Source organism: Armigeres subalbatus, chromosome 2 (assembly GCF_024139115.2).
Source record: "Armigeres subalbatus isolate Guangzhou_Male chromosome 2, GZ_Asu_2, whole genome shotgun sequence".
NCBI classification, from domain to species: Eukaryota; Metazoa; Arthropoda; class Insecta; order Diptera; family Culicidae; genus Armigeres; species Armigeres subalbatus.
In genome coordinates, this window is record NC_085140.1 from 414,659,389 (window position 1) to 414,684,252 (window position 24,864).

Sequence of the window (24,864 nt, forward strand, 5' to 3'; positions counted from 1 at the left end):
TTCGCGAAGAGCAAGCCACACGTCAAGCAGCATACGCATCATCGGGCGAGCCAAAGTCATTAGACAGTCGCAAAACGCTAGGAGAAGAATGAATTCTGTCATCAAAAGAAAAAGTAGAATCATGAAAAAAAATTTCACAGCGAGGTATAGAATGCATCTTTCAAAATAATTTTCTAAATTTCAAAATAAAATTTATTTATAAATAATTTATAGCATGAGGTAAGAATTTTGGTTATCTACATTATACATATATTAATTTGATTGTTAGTGACAATGAAGTTTTTTCTTGAAATGATTCCGGAGATGGTACTACTTTTAATCTTAATTAAATTTCTAATCCCGCCTAATAAAACATTTTTATAAAAATCTCTGTTTGTAATTTTTAAAATTATTTTCAATTTCATTGGCTATACCTTGCCGTGTTAAATTTCAGTGATTCTACTTTTCCTCTAATGACAGCGTTCATCCACTTCTCCTCGCGTAAGGAAAACGAAAAAATGAAGAATGAACCACACCAACGTTCGTTGTCTGCATTCATTCGTCTGCTGAAGAATAGAACGCAAGAAAGGCAAAATGAATTCTTCGCTGGTCGCTGCTACTCGACCGAGTGGAAATCGTTTTACTTTTGCGATTTTTTCGCTCTTCAACAACACTGACTAGCAATCAAAGTTTCAGTTAGAGTTAACTCTTGCTCGGAAGAAGCGTTGGTTGGCAAGTATCCTTCCACTTCGTCATCATATAACCATTTGAGCCTAGAATGGTTGTCATCCCCAACTACGATTACGGTGTCACATGGGGTAGCTATGTTGACGATTTGATTTACACAGTCGGAATGCGCAACAAATTTATCGGGGTCACTGTTCGGCCTCAAGCAAATGCCACAGATGTAAACGGATTTATGGGTGAGCATAACCTACACAACAATCTGCTCAAGTGTTTCACTCTCCGGTAGATGAACCGACAAACTTGTCAGAGAGCATTTAACTGCGATGAGAGTTCCTCCACCTCGTTTAGTCGCTTACCAAGGGGCTTCACATGAATCACCATCTCAACTAACCAATGATTCCTTTCCTGTAGCGCTCACGGAGATGCAGAGCATTCCTCGGTCTCTTATAACAATGAGTGTTAAACTAATTTTCCGTTCCTAATCCTAAATTGACAATATGGAGCATCGTTAGGTATTGGTCATGAATTGGAAACTCTGACGAAAGTATACAATAAGAATAACTTTTTTAATTGATAGTTAATAAGTTAATAATTTAATTTCATCTACCAAGAATATTATTTAATTGGTGAGCTGTGCATATTTGCTGTTTTTCGGCCAATCATGATTAGCAACTACGATGTGTACAGTCGACCAAGCTATTTGACTATTTGCACAATATGTAAGGAACATTGCAGATTTGCGTTCATTTCTAGATCTTCGCATAGAGTTTGCAAAAAAAAACCAGAACGGGTTGAAAGATCATTAAAATTCAGATCATTAAAAGCTTCCAGCTTTCAGCTCATACTGATCATAACAGCTGTTCTCATATGCCAAGGACACACAATTCGTCAAGCTGATTGTATATAAGACTAAACTAATTATTTAAGTATTTAAAAAATCCCACAATTTCTTTATTTTTATATGCTTACTGATATAAAACTGGTATAAAATTGGTCAGATTCGGGAGCACACGCTCCACGATGAATTCCTTCGAAAGCGGCACAAATGATGGGGTATTGCTTTATCGCCGATTTACCTCATGCGACGAGAATGCGGCGACTTATGGCAGACTGCCTCTTCTGTTATTATAACTTTATTGGTCGCAAAACAATTATTTGACTTCGAAAAAGTGAAATCAGAATTGCGTACATAATGTAAAACCAATTTAATAAAAATTCCGCGGAAAAAAATTAAAATTTCGTTTCGTTTCGAAAAATTTCGAAATGAGTGAACCTTGATTTCGTATCGTTTCGAAGTCTCGAAAGTGAATCTATATTTCGTTCCGTTTCGATCCGAATCAACATAAACATTTTAAATTTCGTTTCGTTTCGTTTCGTTAGGAAAAAATGTGTTATCGCATACCCTTACTTTGAAGGCTGTTTTACAGTTCGAAAAACGTGTCATAAAACTTGGTTCTCCATGCATTTTTTAAAGGGCGGATTTAGGTGATTTGGGCTAGGAAAACTGAACCCCCCCCCTTGAAAAATGCATGAGGGACCAACTCCCGTGACATGTTTTCCGAACTGTAAACTAGCCTTCAGAAAGAATACTTTGACTATTTTTTGTTATCTTCAATTGTTGAGATTTGGAAAAAAAAATTATATTAGTCAGTAATAAAATCCTTAGACCTTTATGCATTTTCAAGAGTGAATTAAAATAAAATTTCGTCCCTTTGAAGAGTGAAGTATTTTTTGCTCAGTAATTTTCCACAACTGACTTAATGCTTAGAATGTACGTACTTAATAGAAGGTTATGGTGGTGAAAAATTCACTCTAAAATTTACAGGGAAAAAGAAAATTTGGCCCATAAATTTTGAAATTTCCGCAGCTCTTGAATTTTGTGGTTTTTGACATGTCCTGTTTTGCAAGTGCGTTTGTCCCGTTTTTCCACCGAAATGATCTGGTCAGCCTGGATATTTAACACTAGGAGATAAGCCAGCTGTGGGCTGAAAATCTTTTCAATAAAGATAACAAAAAAAATTATTTAAAACATTTAAAAAAATTACACAAAAAAATTACAAGACAACTCATTTAACATATCTATACCTTATACTTTAGTATTTTACTTGAATTTTCTTCTTCCTCTTAAAATCTCAGAGGTTGTATTTGTTCTTTTTGTTTGTTACTTCTATTTTTTCATTCAATCCACATTGAATCAGCATGCATTCATTGTTCATACTCCAACTTCCTTAAGCAATGACATCTGACGCTAAGAATCAAAGGAGCGTAAAATCCTTCGTGCATTTTAATCGCAAGATATAACAATTGTTCGAAGTTAGAAAACTACACCCAAAAAACAAATCTGACAATTATTGTATAAAATCTTGGCATAAACAATTCTGTAAGATTTTTATACAGATATTGTATTATTATAATACAAATCTGTAAGATTTCAATTCAACTATTGAATTGAAAACATTCAAAACTGTATATGCCAAATTATTATACAGTTCCTGTAAGGTTCTTATGCAGAACTGTATTATAATCTGCCATTCGCTGGTTGGGTGTAGATAAAAAGAAATCATTTGTGCAATAATTATGCAAAATAGCATAAAAAAATACCAAATACCAATAAGTACCATCTTGAACATAACATGTTCGCAAAATGTATGGCGCCATTGGCAATCTAATTTTCATGCATCTACTCTGGACATCATTACAACTAGATAGATTAATCCAGGATTTTCATCCTGGAACCGTGGTGAAGCTTTATTGCGTCTATTCCTCTTGACACACTTCAAAATGCTTTCATTTTTATTATAAATCGGAATTGATAAATACTGTCTCAACATGTAACGCTTCTTCAGTATGTGGTATACTATTCAACAACTGTTTGTTTATTGTAAATATGTTTGATATGTATAAAGTACATGTTCACTCAAACTTTTAAAAATAAGTTTCGTAGATCGAACTTCCAATCAAGGAAAGGGTGTGTCTCTCTTCGCGCCAATAATTAAAAAAAATCGAAATTTATCAAATCGAGCCATTCTGCTCAGCCGATTTGATAAATTTGCTTTTCCATTAAGCTGCCGATCGAGCAAACAATTTTTGTGTAATAAAGGTAAACTCAAACTCGCAAAAAAAAAAATCAATGGCATTGAAGCGGAGAATTTCCAGAACGGTCGATATGGCTGGCGGAGCCTACCCTTTGGGGATCTCAGCTTTCGGCGTGCGCTTTTACATACTTGGTCGCAGCGGATGGGGGAGCTCGTATCTAAAAGGAGCGTGACTGTGGCAACTTCAAGATAGGAAACGAAAGTCGTAAGTGGGCAAAACGTTGGCAGAAATTGATTGGGTGCTTGTGGGAACAAGACTCGAACAAGATTTCTTCGATTGAAAAACATTCAAAGTTGCGAATGCATCAATCGTTGCTTGAGTCCAATAAAAATAATTGTGGACAGATGCAGATAACATGTTTGAAATTGCACTCATGCAAATCGCTTTATTTCCATTGCTAATAAAATTATAACAATTCAATGAAGAATATAGTGCTACAAATCCAATATAAAACCGAATTCAATGTATAGCTGATGTAATTAGTTTCTGACAAATGATTAAAACTTTGACCAATTGATTGTTCACGAGGTTTTTTATCCAGACTTGTAAGAAAATCTTACATCTTCGATCATTTGTAAAACTTATTTCCAAATATTCAACAACTCCATGTTACAATGCCCCGTGTCATTCGGTTTCGGTATGTCTAACACAATACTATGACTGAAACAAGTACAGGAATTCATCGAAACATCTGCACTACAGATTATTTGCCATCAGTGCTTAGGTGCGAAATCAAAATAGCAGATAAATTTCCATTGGCAATTCTTCGTTTGGCCGTATCCTTAGCAAATCTGAATTCCATCTGGTCCCAGTTGCCAATGGAGACAGATGATGTCAGATTGACGCCCTATGAATCATTCATCATCATTCTTCGCCGATTCGGTTCGGTGTGTAGGCATTCGCCCGACCCATTTACCTTCTCACATCGCATCGCTGAGTCGGTCAGTCGGGCGGTCGACACCGTCCCTTTTCTATAGAATCCACATGTTCTATCGGCGTCCATCGCCAGAACGATGCTTCTTTTGAACTTGCAAGAGAGTTAGATATCTCCCCTGGAGACATACCGGAACGATGAAAAGTCGGTCCCTCGGATCGACTGGGGCAGGCGGAAGAAAGAATCGGACAAATTGAAAAAGTTCAACACTGACAAGTGGAGTGCACGATGCATCAAGGCAGACATTCCTCTGGGGGAGAGGCTCACGTTCCTTCTGAGAAGGATGGACACGGATGGCATCGAGTGCATCCGGAGTGAAAGCATGTGTGCCTGACTCGTTCAGGTAATTTCACACTTCCTGCACACGGATGGCTCTCCACGCCGGAATTGAGACATGATGAATGGGGCGAAGTGTTTGCCATTGTTCGGGGCTTTTAGTAATAAGTGCTTTTGGTTCGATCTGTGCTACGGGTGGAGGGTCTCAACTCTTCACCCGTAACAGGGTGATTGGCAATTTATAATCGACAATGACTCAGATAGGTTGATGCCGACGTTGTGATATTCAGAATATTAAGCTAAAGGTCATCTAAATTTTCACTAGTCGTAAGACGAGTAAGCACTGTCCCATTGTTAAGTCAAGTCAATTACGAGAAACTGAAGACGGCCTTACAGTTGAGGTTGAATTACGTATCTGTAAAGTGATGATCAAATGGTGGAATTAAATTAAATACGTTATGACAAAAACTCTAAATACATTTTTAATAAAATTCCATATTATGTATCTATAAACAATGATGGAATCTCGTACATCCAACTAGCGTATGTAAGACTTTTTAACAATATATATCAAAAAGACCGCTGACCATTGAGCCTAACCACGGGGAACCCCCACGTAATCAATACAATTCGATCATAGATAACGTAGAAAATCAATAGCCTGACCAACTGTCCGTCCAACGCAATGGAATCTACAAATAACGGATATCCAGTAAAGTGCAGAACGATGCTGCAGCAGCATATTGCCATTGATCAACATGAACTGAATTAGACGGCCAATAGCCACGATGGACGGTAATGGTCCAGAACCACCGCTGCCGTCGCCGCCATTGCATTGTGTGTATTCTATAGTTGCATACATCATAGAGATATGTGTCTGCATTCAGTCCAGGTATTCGCAATCTAGCTCGGTCCAGCAATCAAACTGTGCGAATGGAAAAGTGTGGTCGTCCATTTCATCCTGCATTCCAGAGCGCGAAACCGAACCGGCGATGAGTCTCCCGGGGATGACGACAACGGCAGAAGGCAACGGGCACCAGGATAGTTATTTACCATCTCGAATTGCTCATAAATACGCTGAATACCGGTAGCAGCTTTCCGTTATCCAGCGGGTGGCTTATGGCATTCGAGGTTTGAATAATACTGACAAAGTTGTGGTTTCGATGGGACCCATTCAATTGAAGGGAGGTTATGATTTGTGATAATGGTGTGGGTGTGTGGAGTTCTGCTCATCGTATTGTGGTTTAATAATCGTGTAACAGATGTTAAATGGCTTGACGGGTGTAATTTGGTATGGATGGGAAACCACATGGACAGTGGAATTAAACTTGTGATAGATCGAGCAAGGTGTCAATTGTACAATATTGGAGATTAACAGCTGGCGTGGTTTGTGTTGCTGTGGTTGAAAAGAGACTTGAAAATTATCAAAAATTAGGTTCGATCCTATTAAGCAAACCACACTGCATTAATAATTCATAAGGGTGATAACTATAACTCGCCTTAAAAAGAGTTTATTGGGAAGAACTAATGATGAAAAATAACTAATCTTCAATTTCAACAGTGTTGTAAAAAATCATATGCATTTATTTCTACAATTGTTCGCGAATTTGTTTCAAAAGCTGGATATAAATATATGAGATATGACAAACTTGTTGCGCTTCACGAGATGAATTGGCATAGGACTGAAAATCTCGTTAATAAAGACAATAATAATAATATTAATTGTTGCTCTTAAATGTGGCATGTGTATATCCTCCTTAGCCGTGCGGTAAGATGCGCAAGCAAGACTATGCTGAGGGTGGCTGGGTTCGATTCCCGGTGCCGGTCTAGACAATTTTCGGATTGGAAATTGTCTCGACTTCCCAGGGCATAAAAGTTTCAAAGTTAGCTATGATATACAAATGCAAAAATGGTACCTTGGTTTAGAAACCTCGCCTGGGGGATGTAATGTTAATGAAGATGAAGAAGAAGTATAATGGATATAAACATGAAATATGAGGGAAATGGGCTGTTCGCTCGAAAGCCATTCGGCCGAATGCCATTTGGCCTAAAGCCACAAGGCCAAAATTGGTTTGGCCGAATATACCATTTGGCCAAACAAATCATTAGGCCTCAATTTATTTGAGCAAACGGGTCATACTGCCGAATAGGTAATTTGGCCAAATATGCCACTTGGTGTAAAAAGTGAGTAGTGAGAAATGAGAAGCGAGAAGAAGGGCGCCTCACTTCTCACTTCGCACAACTCGCTGCATAAAGTGAGAAATGAATTCAAAAGCATTGCGTGAGAAAGAAAAAGTGAGATGTATCACTTCCTATTGGTCAACTATCATTTCTCACTACTATTTGCGAAGTAATAAATGATAAATGAGGAGTCTCACTTCTCACTTAGCGTCTTACTTCTCACTCAGCTATTCTCATTTCTTACTTCGTACTTCTAACTCAATTTAACTTTTAACTGTGAAAAGTGAGATGAGTGATGAAAGTAGTAAGACAACCTTTTTCTCATTTTTTTTGTTCTCTATTTTTACAGTGGCTCTTTCTGAAAAACGACCAGTTAGACCAAACGGCGTTTTCGAACATTTTCAGCCTTCTGACCCGTTCAGCCATACGGCCCTTTCTGCTAAACGATCATTTCGGTCAAACTGAAGAGGTAAATTGAAGAAGCAAAGAGCTTTGGTTTAAATGACCTTTTCGGCCAAAAGGCCTAGAGAAATAAATTCAGGTATCAATAATGTAGTCTACGGCAATTGAAACATTCTTTGCCTAAAATGGAATTGTAGAGGTTTCGAAAACACTCAAATGTTGGGAAAAGAAATAAATTTATAAATATTATTAATTTATTTATTATATAAAAATCAGTTGGGGTACTACCTTCTCCTTCTAGCTTGACATAGTAGAGCGGTTCTCAAACTCCTTTCAAGAGGCCCGGAAGCCTCCTTTCAAGAGGCCCGGAAGCCTCCTTTCAAGAGGCCCGGAAGCCTCCTTTCAAGAGGCCCGGAAGCCTCCTTTCAAGAGGCCCGGAAGCCTCCTTTCAAGAGGCCCGGAAGCCTCCTTTCAAGAGGCCCGGAAGCCTCCCTTCAAGAGGCCTCGAAGCCCCCTTTCAAAAGGCCCGGAAGCCCTCCTTTCAAGAGGCCTGGAAGCCTCCTTTCAAGAGGCCTGGAAGCCTCATTTCAAGAGGCCCGGAAGCCTCCTTTCAAGAGGCCCGAAGCCTCCTTTCAAGAGGCCAGAAGCCTCCTTTCAAGAGGCCTGGAAGCCTCCTTTCAAGAGGCCCGAAGCCTCCTTTCAAGAGGCCCGGAAGCCTCCTTTCAAGAGGCCCGGAAGCCTCCTTTCAAGAGGCCCGGAAGCCTCCTTTCAAGAGGCCCGGAAGCCTCCTTTCAAGAGGCCCGGAAGCCTCCTTTCAAGAGGCCCGGAAGCCTCCTTTCAAGAGGCCCGGAAGCCTCCTTTCAAGAGGCCCGGAAGCCTCCTTTCAAGAGGCCCGAAGCCTCCTTTCAAGAGGCCCGAAGCCTCCTTTCAAGAGGGCCCGGAAGCCTTTCAAGAGGCCCGAAGCCACCTTTCAAGAGGCCCGGAAGCCTCCTTTCAAGAGGCCCGGAAGCCTCCTTTCAAGAGGCCCGGAAGCCTCCTTTCAAGAGGCCCGGAAGCCTCCTTTCAAGAGGCCCAGAAGCCTCCTTTCAAGAGGCCCGGAAGCCTCCTTTCAAGAGGCCCGGAAGCCTCCTTTCAAGCGGCCCGAAGCCTCCTTTCAAGAGGCCCGGAAGCCTCCTTTCAAGAGGCCAGGAAGCCTCCTTTCAAGAGGCCCGGAAGCCTCCTTTCAAGAGGCCCGGAAGCCTCCTTTCAAGAGGCCCGGAAGCCTCCTTTCAAGAGGCCCGGAAGCCTCCTTTCAAGAGGCCCGAAGCCTCCTTTCAAGAGGCCTGGAAGCCTCCTTTCAAGAGGCCCGGAAGCCCTCCTTTCAAGAGGCCCGGAAGCCTCCTTTCAAGAGGCCCGGAAGCCTCCTTTCAAGAGGCCCGGAAGCCTCCTTTCAAGAGGCCAGGAAGCCTCCTTTCAAGAGGCCCGAAGCCTCCTTTCAAGAGGCCCGGAAGCCTCCTTTCAAGAGGCCAGAAGCCTCCTTTCAAGAGGCCCAGGAAGCCTCCTTTCAAGAGGCCTGGAAGCCTCCTTTCAAGAGGCCAGGAAGCCCTTTCAAGAGGCCTGGAAGCCTCCTTTCAAGAGGCCCGGAAGCCTCCTTTCAAGAGGCCAGGAAGCCTCCTTTCAAGAGGCCCTGGAAGCCTCCTTTCAAGAGGCCCGGAAGCTTCAAGAGGCCCGGAAGCCTCCTTTCAAGAGGCCCGGAAGCCTCCTTTCAAGAGGCCCGGAAGCCTCCTTTCAAGAGGCCCGGAAGCCTCCTTTCAAGAGGCCCGGAAGCCTCCTTTCAAGAGGCCCGGAAGCCTCCTTTCAAGAGGCCCGGAAGCCTCCTTTCAAGAGGCCAGGAAGCCTCCTTTCAAGAGGCCCGGAAGCCTCCTTTCAAGAGGCCCGGAAGCCTCCTTTCAAGAGGCCAGGAAGCCTCCTTCAAGACGCCCGGAAGCCTCCTTTCAAGAGGCCAGGAAGCTTCCTTTCAATAGGCCAAGAAGTTTCCTTTCAAGAGGCCAGGAAGCCTCGTTTCTTGAGGCCAGGAAGCCTCCTTTCTAGAGGCCAGGAAGCCTCCTTTCAAGAGGCCCGGAAGCCTCCTTCAAAAAGGCCAGGAAGCCTCCTTTCAAGAGGCCGGAAACCTCCTTTCAATTGGCCCGGACACCTCCTATCGAGAGGCCCGGAAGCCTCCTTTCAAGAGGCCCGGAAGCCTCCTTTCAAGAGGCCCGGAAGCCTCCTTTCAAGAGGCCCGGAAGCCTCCTTTCAAGAGGCCCGGAAGCCTCCTTTCAAGAGGCCCGGAAGCCTCCTTTCAAGAGGCCCGGAAGCCTCCTTTCAAGAGGCCTGGAAGCCTCCTTTCAAGAGGCCCGGAAGCCTCCTTTCAAGAGGCCCGGAAGCCTCCTTTCAAGAGGCCCGGAAGCCTCCTTTCAAGAGGCCCGGAAGCCTCCTTTCAAGAGGCCCGGAAACCTCCTTTCAAGAGGCCCGGAAACCTCCTTTCAAGAGGTCCGGAAGTCTACTTTCAAGAGGTCCGGAAGTCTTCAATAGTCAAAAAAGTTGTGTAAGAAGCTTGATATATGAACTTAATTTGAATTGGGAAGTTTCATGGAAATTTTAGAAAAAAAAATTGGAGAGCCATATATTCCATTTTTCATATATCTTATAAGTTAAACTTATTTCCATTTACAGCAATATACAATACCTCAATTACATTTACATTAATTCCATTTACAGCATTAAACAGTACCCCAATTAATGCAAAAGTTCGAAGGGGTACCTCGCATGAAAAAAGTTGAGAATTGCTGATCTAGTATATATATTTTTTCTGTGGCGAGAAAGGCAAAAACTAGAGCCTAAGCTTTAATTGTAATCGATTGGTACCTTTTCTTGATGAAACTGATTTTGAAACACTTTTTATACATTTGTTTTCGTAGTAGAACATTGACTCACAATCATCAAAATTTTTAGTTGCTCCGAAAAGCACCGTCACTACCAATTGAGCATTCGTTTTTTAGCTCATTCCTATCTCAGATTACAATGGTTAAATTGTGAAATTATTCATGGATTGAAATTTAGCTTTTTTTTTAATTACTAAAAATCGAAACTTCCAGAAAAATTCCCTTGTCATCATATTTTTTTTTCATATTCAGTGTTCGACGATTCTAATGAATAATATGGTATATAAATTTTCATAAAGTGATTCGATTCAAAACGTTTCTTCTTAATTTCTTGAACAAATATCCTGTCAGTCGTTGGTAAATTTTTATCACATACATATGGACAAAGATAGCAGTCGGTTGTGATATCAAATAAAGGAAGGCAAATCACTCGTGCGTTTAATTTCCTTTCGCATCAGAGTGAGAATATATTCAATTATGCTGACGCTGATTGTGTAGAAAACAGCAAATAATTGAGTCTGAAACGGAACGTTACGATTTGAACACAATGTGCAGATCGACACCTTGAAAACTCAAGTTCTGTGCGCCTGCCTTCAATTTATTGAATTGTGTATGAAATAATATATGTTAATGCTGTTTAGTTTATTTAAAAAAGCCCATTGGATCAACTTTTCGCCATGCGATAAAACACAGTTCATGGCAGGCTGGTGTCACATTAGCGCTTTATTTTAGAAAAATGTGGTCAACTCTTTGATAAAATTTTTAAATTTATAATCTTCATCGGGCATTTATGTGGAACTTTGATCGTGGTGTTTCGGATATCGTATTAAAAGAAGTACAGTGATTGGGGTGATTGAGGCTATATTTTCCTACGATTCTAAAGTGTAACAATCAAATGATAGACGACCGATTTTTCTTAATTGATAAATGCCACTGAGATGTAAAATCGGCTGTTATCGTCAACTCAGAAGTTGACAATAGCAGCCAATTTTACATCTCAGTGTTATCGGTCGTCTATCATTTGATTTGATAGAAAAATCACTCTGACGTTGTTAGAGTGCCTAAGAAAACGGTCATACTAAGTTTGCGAAAGCTGTATAGTAGGACTACAATACAGCTTTCGCAAACTTAGAATAACCGTTTTCTTTGGCACTCCAACAACGTTAGAGTAGTTTTTTTTTCAAACTGGAAGCAGCTCATTTTTGTTTATATTTTGGACACCCAAATCCTTACAGTGCATCGTAATGACCCTGAATCTCCGTGATCAGCAACGTCGCACAGATGTCAAATCATGATGCCGCAAAATTGCGAACAAGCAGAAATGTAGAAACGAACGAACGTACGAATGGAAATATTTTTGAAATTATTTTCATGTGAATTTTGACTTCATCCGACGGAACGAAAGACACCACATATGTGACTGCAGGGCGATGCTTCCACAGAATTTCCAATCAAACATCGCTGAACATTTCCAATTTCGATTGAATCTTTCTGGTTCTGGCGAATTATGACGAATAATGCAATGGATCAGTGCAGTATGATGTACCTGTCTGGAGCATAAGTAGAAAATAATTCCTTTGTTGATGCGGAGCTGTTCGTAAGAAATGATGAATATAAATGATGGAACCTTCCAACCTATCAGTTCCATACCTAATTCTTCCTACGTTCTCTACTACTTATATTGTTTTCGTCTTTTCGTCGCAAAATGTAGGAACACCATTATGTGGGTCTTTTTCACAAAATAGCATGCAAAATAATTTACTTTTCATTCATTTTATTGAAATAACTTCACGTGCGCTGTTGTTTTCTAAATGTGTTACATAGCTCATTTCATTACACATTCTGGGGTTAATGAAGCCCTTCATTCCTGTTTTTCATGTTCCAGAAGTACATCGTTAGCGTATAAGACTTGTTCATGATGTTGGTAAACTTGTCCATGGTCATCTCGAACAGGCCTCCGCAGCTTAGATTAAGGCTTCGCTGTGACTGCATCATCACGATCATAACTGTTGATTTGATGTGTTTAAACTCGCGGTCGAATCGTTTACTGTATCTCAACTTGACTCCCCATTCAAATTTGAACAACTTGTTGACAATATTGTTTTGCTGTTGTAAAATACATTATTTTCAATTTAATTTCCTAATGATGTTTCATCATCTCACCTCTTCGTTTAGTTTTGACACTAAATAGCAGAAAACGTAGGATTCAATCGCATACCGTAGGGAATAGTTCAACGACAAAACATTGAAACTGTTGAATTTCGGTGAAAACATTAATGCCATTATCCCGATCGCAATGAACAACATAGTCATGTAATAAAGCAACAGAAAAGTTGGATCTGTTACTTTCCTCAAGCCTTTCAACTTGTTTATTACTTCGCAATGAGCGCGAACGCATTGACCCATTTCGTCTTGCAGAGCATTCCAAAAATATGCTTCATCAAATGATTCACCCTTTTCGGAATATCTACGAGTCAATTGTTGATCAACTTGATCCATGATTTTACCAAAAGCATCAACAACGACTTTCATTTCCGCCTTCAACGTTGACAAGGATAGATACGCAGTTAAAAAATTCGAGCATGCCATCAAAACGTATATCGAAAACAGGCTTGAAAATACTCTTCGTAAAACAAAATTTTCCATCAAACTAAGTCCGTCGAAATAAAATGGCAACTGAAAAGGTTCAGACGAGCCAGCCAAACCGAACAATATGACGCCACATTCGACTAGGCTGCTCGGAACCATGATCATTGTGCACAAAATAGTATTCAAATACACGTTTTGGCGAATCTTCATTGCGGAAGCTTCGTTCGCCTTGAACTTCCTTTGATTGACGAAGTCTCGTATGGACACCACCTGTTCGAAGTTCCTCAATATGAACACACATCGCACACATATAATCATGATTCCGGTGAACAAGTGAAGGTTGTTGATCCCAAGCTGGAACGTCTCCGCCACTTTGAAAACGCTCCACGCAGTCCTGGTCGACAGGAAACAATGCACAATCAGCATAAATCGGTAAATGTTCCACGCGTTCCGGAGAAAACGATTTTTGGTAATTAGTTGAACACCCGCAATGGCCAACAAGTAGTCCAGTATCCAGAACGAATCCTTCTCAGGTGTGAGTTTTGTTGAACGTATCCACCAGCTGGAAAAGCGTTCCTTCATACCGCAGAACATTGTTGATAGGATAATGATGATGACTGCTGGGTTATGAGAACATGAACCGTTTTATATGCTCGGAAAAACGTTCGGTAGTTTGATAAATTTTACATTGAGGTCGTTGCTGTTTACATTTTCAAAGTGTGTGCACGAATCACAATGTCAACAAAATCTGGTGTAAGGAATTTAATGACCAGTAAATTGCTCTCGGCAGAAATGTTATGGGAAGGGGTAAATTATTCAAATGGCGTTTAATTTTAAGAGAGTTGGTGTACTGTACGTACAGTAATAGTGGTAATACAGTGTTGGAAATAAGAACAAAGTCGTTTCGAGTGCATTATTGCCATAGTATAGCATATGTGATTGTACAAAGCGTGGGTGGCTATACAATGCACAATTGCGCAATCTACTGCACATTGTCGCAAATTAGCAATTGGGATTAGTACCTTTTTCTATACAGTAGCAGTTGTATACCTGGCCACGTTCTTACAATCCCGGAAGGAATGTTAGTTCAACACCTACTATTGAAGATGCAGGGAACCCATACTACCTTTATAGATGTCGCGGGAAGGAAAGTTTGTGCTGGTAAGGAAAATAATAGGGAGCTCTATTCCACAATATAGAGTGTTTTTCGGTAAAAGTATATGCTGAAAAGTTATTACTGTACCGCTCAAAAAAAATCTACTCTACTGCTCATTTTTGGTCGCAACGAAAAATACGTGCCAGATAGTTGCCTAAAAAAACATACCTCCTTAAAAAAGCCACTTCGATATTTTAAAATTTGGTCGCCACGTGGTGCATTCCGGTGGTGAATGCTTGGATAGCACGTGCTATTTGTACTGCGAAGAAATTTTTCACATCTATTAGAGCCTTGGAAAATGATCATGAAAGGTGTCATTTTGTTGCAAGGCACAATACGAACCTTCCAAGGTAGAACAAAGTAACCCGGCTCTTGCAAATGTTTCGCGTCATATACAAAACCCGTTAAATCGCTCCGACCTGTACCGTGGGGGATCAAAATCCGTCCACCTCAGGAGAAATCAATAAATTAAAAGCGGTTAAATGTATTAATTTTATAAAAAAATTATCTTATCCTGTTCATATACTTGACAATAAGCTTTTTGATCATTTAAATAGAGAGTATGCTTTGAAGATGAAACAACAAAAATCGAAACCAAAATCACAATTCAGAAAACTCGTAGTTTTAAGTGCCATTTGTTCACGTACTGACTATAATTCTACCAAGAGTGACTTCATCTAAACTATAAACTTGTATTGACGACCAACGTTTTATTTGCGTTCGATTTGTATTTTCTAGAGACAGTTACATTTAATGAAGCGCTCAGATGTACGGATTTCAATGCCCCACGGTAAGAACAGAATAACAAACTCGAATTTCGCGAATGTTCTGCAGCCTACCTAAATACGTCAGTTCTCACACCAATTAATTTACTCACTAGACTGCGTGAACTATCTGCTTACTGGGCAGAAACACGACAGTCGTTTTGAGTGTAGTGTTCAGTAGGGTGTCCCAAAAAAAAACACTATGTTCGAAAAGTCATGGTGCTCAAGTCTTAAATGAAAGATTTTCGTAACTGGAGCATTTCTGTAGAACAACCCAAAATTCTAAAAAATAAGTTAGAAATTCCGATAGAGGGATTTTTGACGTAGGACTATGTCTGTGTTTTCTATATTGAGGTACACTTTACGATTGCGAAAATCGGGGACCGTCACGAAAATATGATAGACTTCGAACTTCAATATCTAAGCCGTTTCTCGATGGATTTTCAATTTTTTTTGGACCATTCGATCAAGGATGAGTAAACGCTTCTTCGTATTCATTTGAAAATACTGATTTTTAACTATTTATTGTCGATAATTGATAAAAAGTCTGGATATAGGTCAACCAACCAATCACGTACATGCATCACTAGCACAGACATCAAAAATCAATCACTTGGATCTAGTCCTCAGTTTGAACAAGGTTTCACGCAGAGCAGACGCATCAAAGCGATCGCTGCGGAGCGGCCACAGCATCACGGAGGCGCTAATAACATTTTCAAAGGAAATCCATCGGATTGGTGGTGGTGCTCGATGTGTTGCTGCAGATCATTCAACCTCAACGAACCAGCATTTCATATGAAGATAGGGTGGACCATAAAAATAGCACTGTGGCGATACCGCACCGCCAAGGCCGATGCTGAAAATTTATTACAAATTGTGATGTCAGTTAGTTGAAAAGTAGTATTGGGAAAAGAAAAAAGAAAAATTGGTTCTTCTCAGGATCAACAATTTCTGAAAAGAAAAAGTTAATTGTGAAAATGGACTGTTTTTCCTGTTGTTTGGACACACTTTTTCCTAACGAAACGAAACGAAACAAAATTTAAAATGTCTATGTTGATTCGGATTGAAACGAAACGAAATGAAGATTTCTTTCGAGACTTCGAAACGATACGAAATCAAGGTTCATTTAATTCGAAATTTTTCGAAACGAAACGAAATTAAAATTTTTTTCCGCGGAACTTTTATAAAATTGGTTTTACATTATGTACGCAATTTTGATTTCACTTTTTCGAAGTCGAATAACTGTTTGCGACCAAAAGAGTTACAATAACATACAATAACAAAGAGTAACAATACCCCAGCATTTGTGCCGCTTTCAAAGAAATTCATCGTGGAGCGTGTGCTCCCGAATCTGATCAATTTTATATCAGTGTTACATCAGAAGGTATATAAAAATAAAGGAATTGTTGGATTTTTCATATACGGATTTAAATTTTGTTTAAAACCTTAGTTCACTTAAGAATTATGTAATTATGCTGAAGCATACTTCATATTGTCTTGTCAACGTGGACTAAGTAAGGTACACTGGGGGAAGTGGAAAAGGAAAAATCGATAGTGCATGTTTGAATTAGTGTAAAATCAGTTTAAATGATTTAGATGCGTGCAATCAAAATGGGCTATCAAAAACAGTAAATTTTGCATCAACTGTACGGTAATTCACACCATTTTGGTCACTTGAAATTTATGGAAATAGATTTTAAAATTAAGAGTTGTTTTTCCACTTACTCTAGAGGGATGGGGTAAGTAGAAAACCCATGTTACTTTGACCTTCAATAGTGATGAGTGGTTACATATAACTAAAATCAATACGATAATTGCTCTGAGTATCTTTTGTGGAATAATTGCATTACCTTAACGGAATATATCCTCAAGGAATTCTCGTAATAGCTAGGGGAGGGCTGGTTTCGCCTTCTCGAACACTAAGTGTACGTAAAGTCTATATGTTCGCCCCAAAGATGAACTTTTTAAAGGAAAAATGGGACTTAGAGGGTTATAAACTAATCAACTTAGTTTAACGAATTGAGATGATGTCTGTATGTGCGTATTTGTATGTATGTCTGTACGCAAAGCACGTACAAAATTATCAGCTATTCTTAAGCACTTGTCCTTAACCAATTTGTTTCCAAAAAATGCATTCAACGGCGAAACTTGTTATGAATAAAAATTAATGTGAATTATACAATATATTTACCTATCAGTACTATTTTTAACTTTCTTATACTTTTTTTTCATATGTAAAACATGTGAAAGGCATCAATACCGATAGGTGGATTATTCAGGCATTTTCTCATTCATATGAGTCCAATCACCACTGGAATCACAATGATAATATAGAAGGAACATATTAGGATTCACAGCTATCGAAATAAACCCTGGAGGGAAGAAAATAATTGCGTAATTAGAACATTGTTCACTTCCCCCGCAGTGTTTGATACCTGGGGTAAGTGTAAAATCTTTAGATTATTTGCTTTCTTGGTACAATTCACTACCAATTGAATGGGATTAGTTTAATTGTATTATAATAATCACCTGTGATATAAATTCACTTGAAAAAAGAACAATTGGTGCAAATAAGAATTGATTTTATGAATGCAAAAATCAACTTTTCGCGAAATCTACAATTACAGTTCAAGCGTTAACCGTGTTAGTGTATGTATTATACAAGTTTCAACATAGTATTAGTGTGAGCATCGAAATATATTCTTGCATAATGTTATGATGTGGTAAAAACTGTATGTACAATTCCAATTTTTCGAGTCGATTTTTACACTTACCCCCTTTTTCCACTTCCCCCAGTGTACCTTACTTACTTAGTCAAAATAAGAAAATGAATGCTTAGATTTATTTTTTATTTACTCAATTATGTATCCACATCTGCCAGGCATATACGCAGATAGAGAATTGATATTACTAGACCAACATTTGAAAAGAGCGTATCAGCCAAAATGTATTCCTCCTTATTCTTCGTCTACATATACTGTATATATAGCATACATTTGCTCACTAGAAGAATCCTGTGCACCTTTCTAAAATGCATAAAGTTATGTATTTCAGAATGAATTTCACAGACCCATAGTCTTATATACAATCAGTTCAACAAACTGAGCTATTGTCTGTGTGTCCTTGGCATATGAGAACAGCTGTTTTAGTCAGTATGAGCTAAAAGCAATCATAAGTAAAGAACTTTCAGCAATTTTAATGATATTTCAACCCGTCCTGGATTTTTTTTGCAAATTCCATGCAAAAATCTAGAAATGTCCACATATCTTCAATGTTCCTTACATATTGTGCAAATAGTAAAAAAACCCAGATTAATCCACCTAGCGGTGATGATGCCTTTCTCGTGCGGAAAAAAAAATATTTTGGGCGAGATTTTGGGCATTACTTCTGAGCCCATTGTCCGATCCGGCCAATTTTCAATATAGGAAATAATGAGACAAGATTCCGCGTCGAATGCAACCTGTTGCGAGGAAATCGGTTTAGTGCATTAAAAGTGATCAAGACTTTTTTACCCGCTTTTTCATGAGTAAAAGTATTTTGGCCATAACTTCCAAGCCCATTGTCCGATCCGGCCAATTTTTCATAGGAAACAATGGAGCAGATTACTGCGTCGAATGCAAGATGCTGCAAAAAAAACGGTATAGGGTAAGTACAAAAAAAGTGAGCGAGACTTTTTGCTCTTTTGGTGCGCACACACACACATACGCACACACACAGACATCCCCTCAATTCGTCGAGCTGAGTCGATTGGTATATAACACTATGGGTCTGTTTTTGGAGCGAACATATAGCCTTTACGTATACTTTGTATACGAGAAAGGCAAAAAGCTTATTCGCTTGATTAACTGTACACATCGCAGCTGCTAATCATAATTGGCCGAGAAACAGCAAATATGCACAGCTCACCAATTAAATAATATTCTTGGGATACAAAAAAAAAATATTCTTATTGTGTACTTCGGAGTTCCCAATTCATGACCAATAATGATGCTGGTCACGTGCTTGGTCACCCCTTGGTAAGCGACAAAATATTTATTCCAAACGAAGTTATTTTTAAAACAAGAAGACGAAAACTACGTTTCAAATCAATCCAACGCAAGATCAATGTGCTTCGTTTGATAATCTTCTACAACACGATCGATTCCGCACTAAAGAATTTTGTGGTCTTCGATGCAGACATAAGTTTTATCACTTCACGATCTCCCATCTAGCTGGCGTGATCAGCATCAACACGATCGATTGCACACTGGTTAAACAAATTTCTGCTAAGCGAGGTAGATTTTTTTTTCACTTCGCTTTCTCCTGGACTAGCTGGCGTCCCATGGCCAGCATCCACACGATCGCTTACGCATTCACATAGAAGAAAATTACATATAAATTTGTCGACTAAGAATGGGGTTATGTAGTAAGCGTTTATAGGAATATTGTACAACCTAAAGTTTTGAAAACAACTTAACGATTTTGTTCAGCGGCGCAGCCAAAAATTTTGGTAATATAAAGTATGGTTTAAGTTTAAATTTGTTTCGAAATTCCGCGGAATTCCGTTAAATTTCGTTAGAAGCTAGTTTTTTCTAGCGAAATTTTTGTAATTTTACGAAACGAAACGAAATCAAGAAATCAGATTTCGCCATGCTCAAATTCCGCAGAATTCCGCGGAATTTCGTTTCGAACCACCTGAAACGAAATTTTTCGAAATACCGCATATGCTTACTTTCCAGTGCGCGCGAGCCATTTTGATCGGGATTCCGCAGAGAGCGGTTGAACAAGATTTTACGCAGAGCGGACGCAGCGGAGCGAACACAGCAGCACGAAGGCACTCTGGTAGCATTTTCAAAGGAAAATCATCGAATTGGTGGTGGAAGTCTGCGTTGGTGGTCGTCATTCAACTTCAACAACAAATCAAAATCTTGTGAGGAAATTCCATTTGACTGCTACTGACGCCATCCATTTGAACAAACTCATTGCATCATCTCCCTCCGATGCGCGCTTGCGGTTGTGCTACCAAAGGGCAACTTTCTGTCGTCGCCAAACGATGGTAACCCGGAAAAAAATCGATATCATTTCTGATGACTAACGAAACAAAACCAAAGAATCTTGCCAGAAAATTTCACTTTCCGTCGACGACGGCCAAATCAATAAAGACGCCACCTTAGAGAAAAATGACGTTTAGCTGCCTTAGTTTTTCAAATGGCGCATTATTAAAAACAATAAATCTTTCCAAAATCGTCATTGTCGTTTATTCAGCCGAACAGTCTGTTTGTCTGGGTAAACAATTTTCCCAACGGTCAAAACCTCTTCTTGGATAAATAGTTTAAGTCCTGAAAAGGACTACACTGGCAACACTGCCGATAATTAGCGACGTGATTTGTTCGGCATAGAAATCAACCGAAATTATTACCGAAATCGAGTGAATAAATTCGGGAGTGGTTTGTAAATCGGTGGATCAAGTGCTAATAACCGCGTAAATCGTGCAAGCAGGCGAAAAACTGCAACTTTTCATTATGAAATAATAGTTAGAACTCCCAGTGAAGTGCACTTTTTAGGGAGGAAACAAGTGATAGTGTGCAAAAGAAAGAAAAAGAACATCTTGCATGCAAGTTATGGTCTGTGATGGATAATTAGTTTATTCATCTATGGACATTAATTGGAATAGTGCTGAAGTGCTTTTCATAACCCATCATTGAGCCAAAGTGTTCAAAGTGAAAAAAAAAAAATTATTGCTGCATCGACCTATCCATCCAAACGTATGGAGTGATGACGGTAGGTACAGCAACAACTGTTTTATTGTTCTGCCTTAGCGAGCGAGTGTTGAAACACAGCGAGACAGTGAGACGAACGATCTCTCAACGCTGCTGGCGGCATAACAATACCGCACAGAAGGCAATACAAAAATCTCAAATAGGGGATGCTGGTCATAAAAGCTTCATGCCGGTATTAATATAACTTTTAATACATCACTATTATATTTTACCATCCATCTGACTTTACCTTTAGTTTGCTTTGACACTTGCTTACTTATTTAAGCCTGTTTTTTGGTTTTTTTTTATAGTTTATTATTTACTTATTGTAATTTTGTCATATAATTTATTTTTATTTATATACTTATTTATTTATTTATTTTTATATATTTTATTATATTGTGGTGTATTCAATGTTATATAATAATAAAATTTTTGGGAATGAATCAGCTAAAAATTGATAGTGGAAGACCAGAGTATAGGGCTAACCGTGATTAAGCAAAACATTTAAAGATACTGGTGATGATGTAATGATTCGTAAATCAGAACAAAAATATCCCAGGACTTTGAAGAGTACGCAATTACGGGGAAAACCCCAATATCTCTGGCCATACTACAAATTATGCTAGTTTTATATCCAAATAACAAAAATGCAAAATAGCAAAATCAAGTTCATTCAAGTGAATCTACATCATGCAAAGGGAGCAACAGCTGTACTTTGTAAGAGATTTGCTGAGAGCAAACTGGATATCGCGTTAATTCAGGAGCCATGGACGAACAATAGTAGAATATTGGGAATTCCTACAAATACTTCTAAAGTATTTTACAAAACAGGACAGCAACCTCCCAGGGCTGCAATTTTGGTGAATGGAAGAACAAAAGTGCTTCCAATTACAGAGTTTATTGAACGAGATATTGTTGCGGTTATGATGGAGGTACCGACAATTCGTGGAAAAACGGAAATATTTGTCGCCTCAGCATACTTTCCGGGAGATGCTGACGATGTGCCTCCACCAGAAGAAGCTGCTTTTATTTCATATTGCAGGAAGCAAAATAAAACTTTCATTATCGGTTGTGACGCAAACGCTCATCACACTATTTGGGCTAGTTCGGATATCAACAAAAGAGGTGAAAACCTGTTCGACTATATTGCAAAAAATGATGTAGATATATGTAACAGGGGGAACAAACCCACTTTTTCAAATGCCATCAGGCAAGAAGTTCTTGATTTAACCTTGTGTAGTCATACACTTTCGGAAAAAATCAATAATTGGCATGTATCAGAAGAAATATCTCTATCTGATCACATGCACATATTATTTGAATATGAGGCTGGAAATCAACTCAAAGAAACCAAAAGAGATCCCAGGAAAACTAACTGGGAATATTATATCTCAAACTTGGCTAGTGAGGCGGAAAATTTAAGCACCTCATTAAATACTAGTCATGGACTTGGAAAAAAATCTAAGCAACTTTCTTGCTTGATACTGAAAGCTTTTCAAGTCAGCTGCGCTGCTAAGAAACGTTCTTCAAATAGAGACGTATCTTGGTGGAATACCAATTTACAAAAGATGCGGAAAAAACCCGGAAACTCTTTAACCGGGCTAAACGTACACAACAGTGGGAACAATACAAAGAATCCCTAACTGCTTACAATAGAGAAATTCGAAGATCTAAAAGGATAAATTGGATACACACTTGTGAAAACATTGAAAGTACTCCAGTAGCTGCTAGATTGCAGAAAGTCCTTGCTAAAGATCACACAAATGGTCTTGGGACTATTAAAAAAGATGACGGGTCTTTTACCAAGACAACTTATGAAACATTAGAAGTAATGATGCAAACACACTTCCCGTGTTCTATCATCAATTCACATGAGGACCAGAATGCATCTGTTATGCAAACTGGTGTTAATGAAGCCAGGCGAGATATTCAACAAACGAATAAAGTCACTGGGATGAATTGCACCAGGAGCAATGCTGGAATTCTGGCCAATGAAATATTCACTGAACAGAAAGTTGAATGGGCGATTGATTCACTTGAACCCTTCAAATCTCCAGGTAGGGATGGAATTTTTCCTGTACTACTACAGAAGGGAAAAGCAATCTTAACACCCGTTCTGACTAAGATGTTCCAATCGAGCTTAATATTAGGCTTTATTCCGACTGCATGGCGGGGAGTGCGTGTCACATTTATCCCAAAAGCTAATAAGAAGGATAAATCATCCCCAAAATCCTTCAGACCAATTAGCTTATCGTCCATTATACTAAAAATAATGGAAAAACTAATAGATGAGCACATAAAATCATCTTATTTAACGAATACTCCTCTGAGCAAAAATCAGTTTGCATATCAGGAGGGTAAATCTTCAGTAACAGCGCTTCACAAGTTAGTTACAAAGTTGGAAAGTTTATTTGCAGCAAAAGAAATTTCACTTGCAGCGTTCCTCGACATTGAAGGAGCATTCGATAACACATCTCACAGTTCAATGAAGAATGCTATGTTGAAACGAGGTTTCGATGTATGCATTGTTGACTGGATTGGCGAGATGTTATCAAAACGAGAAATATCGGCAAACCTTGGAAGCTCATCAATTAGTGTGAGAGCAGTAAAAGGGTGCCCTCAAGGAGGCGTACTATCACCTCTATTGTGGTCTTTAATCGTTGACGATCTTCTCAAACAACTGGAGGCTCGAGGCTTCGAGATAATTGGCTTCGCAGATGATATAGTTATATTGGTGAGAGGAAAATATGACTGTGTTATTTCTAATAGAATGCAAATTGCCCTAAATTTCATCACATTATGGTGTGAAAACGAAGGATTAAACATAAACCCTTCAAAGGCCACACTAGTGGCGTTTACAAGGAGAAGAAATTATTCTTTACCTACATTAAAACTGAAAGGAGCAGATTTGAAACTTTCAAACTCAGTCAAGCATCTTAGCGTTCGACTTGACAGTAAGCTGAATTGGAACTTACATCTTGAAGAAGCATTAAGCAAAGCTACAAATGCTTTATGGATAAGTAAGGCGACGTTCGGTAAAAAGTGGGGACTTAAGCCAAAAATGATTCAATGGATTTATACGGCGATTGTGAAACCCAGAATATCATATGCCGCATTAGTATGGTGGCCAAAAACAAAAGAAAGGGTGGAACAGAAGAAGTTGGGAAAACTTCAAAGATTAGCTACTCTTTCAAAAACTGGTGCGATAAGAAGCACGCCGAACACAGCACTAGACGCTTTGCTCCACGTGCTACCATTGGATCAATTTATTCAATTAGAAGCAGAGAAGAGTGCTTTGAAGATCAAAAGAGATTCAAACCTCTTCGAAGGTGACCTAACAGGACATCTTAGTATTCTAAACAAAATAAGTATCAACTCACTGATCACAAACAACGATGATTGGATGAGAAGAAGATACAATTTTTATCGATGTTTTGATGTAATTAATCTTGAGCGAAGCACATGGACAAATGGTGGACCAAATCTTCGTTCAGGATCGATTGTGTTTTACACCGATGGTTCAAAACTGAACAATCAAGTTGGAGCAGGCGTGACTGGCCCAGGGACGAATATTTCGATTCCCATGGGAAAGTGGCCATCTGTTTTCCAAGCTGAAGTTCAGGCTATTCTTGAATGCTCTAATTTATGCATACGTCGAAATTACAGGCATTCAAATATTTGCATAATGTCTGATAGTCAAGCAGCATTGAATGCTCTGAAATCAGCAAGATGCACATCTAAGCTCGTTTGGGAATGTGTTCAGTCACTCCAAACCTTGGGTAGTCGTAACAAAGTGAACCTATATTGGGTTCCTGGTCATTGTGGCATTGAAGGCAATGAACAAGCTGATATGCTGGCAAGACTTGGTTCATCTCGACAATTCATAGGTCCAGAACCTTTTGTGGTGTATCTGCGTGTTCTCTTAGAATGGAACTGAAATCTTGGGAACATTCAAAATAGAGGACATTTGGAAGAACACCTTGATTGCGAGGCAGTCTAAACGTTTCATCACACCAAACGTATTTATCACTCGCAAAATCTTAGATCTTTCAAAAAAGATCTTAACACATATACAGGTCTTGTGACAGGCCATTGCCCGAGCCGTTATCACTTGAAGCTGCTAGGAAAACTTCAAGATGATGTATGTCGCTTCTGCGGT

The 24,864-nt window shown here is 39.1% G+C and overlaps 2 protein-coding genes across 6 annotated transcripts in view; one reads left to right on the forward strand and one right to left on the reverse strand.

Annotated features, from left to right (window-relative positions):
• Window positions 1-24,864, forward strand: part of LOC134213389 (potassium voltage-gated channel protein Shaw-like) — a 356,566-nt gene that overhangs the window by 42,198 nt on the left and 289,504 nt on the right. The gene's annotated exons all lie outside the window — the stretch shown is intronic.
• LOC134217690 (uncharacterized) lies at window positions 12,290-12,793 on the reverse strand. The gene is made up of 2 exons (XM_062696501.1): window positions 12,619-12,793; window positions 12,290-12,561 (listed from the first exon to the last, which is right to left on the reverse strand). The coding sequence occupies exons 1-2, from the start codon at window positions 12,766-12,768 to the stop codon at window positions 12,304-12,306; spliced, it is 408 nt and encodes a 135-aa protein (XP_062552485.1). The 5' UTR covers window positions 12,769-12,793; the 3' UTR covers window positions 12,290-12,303.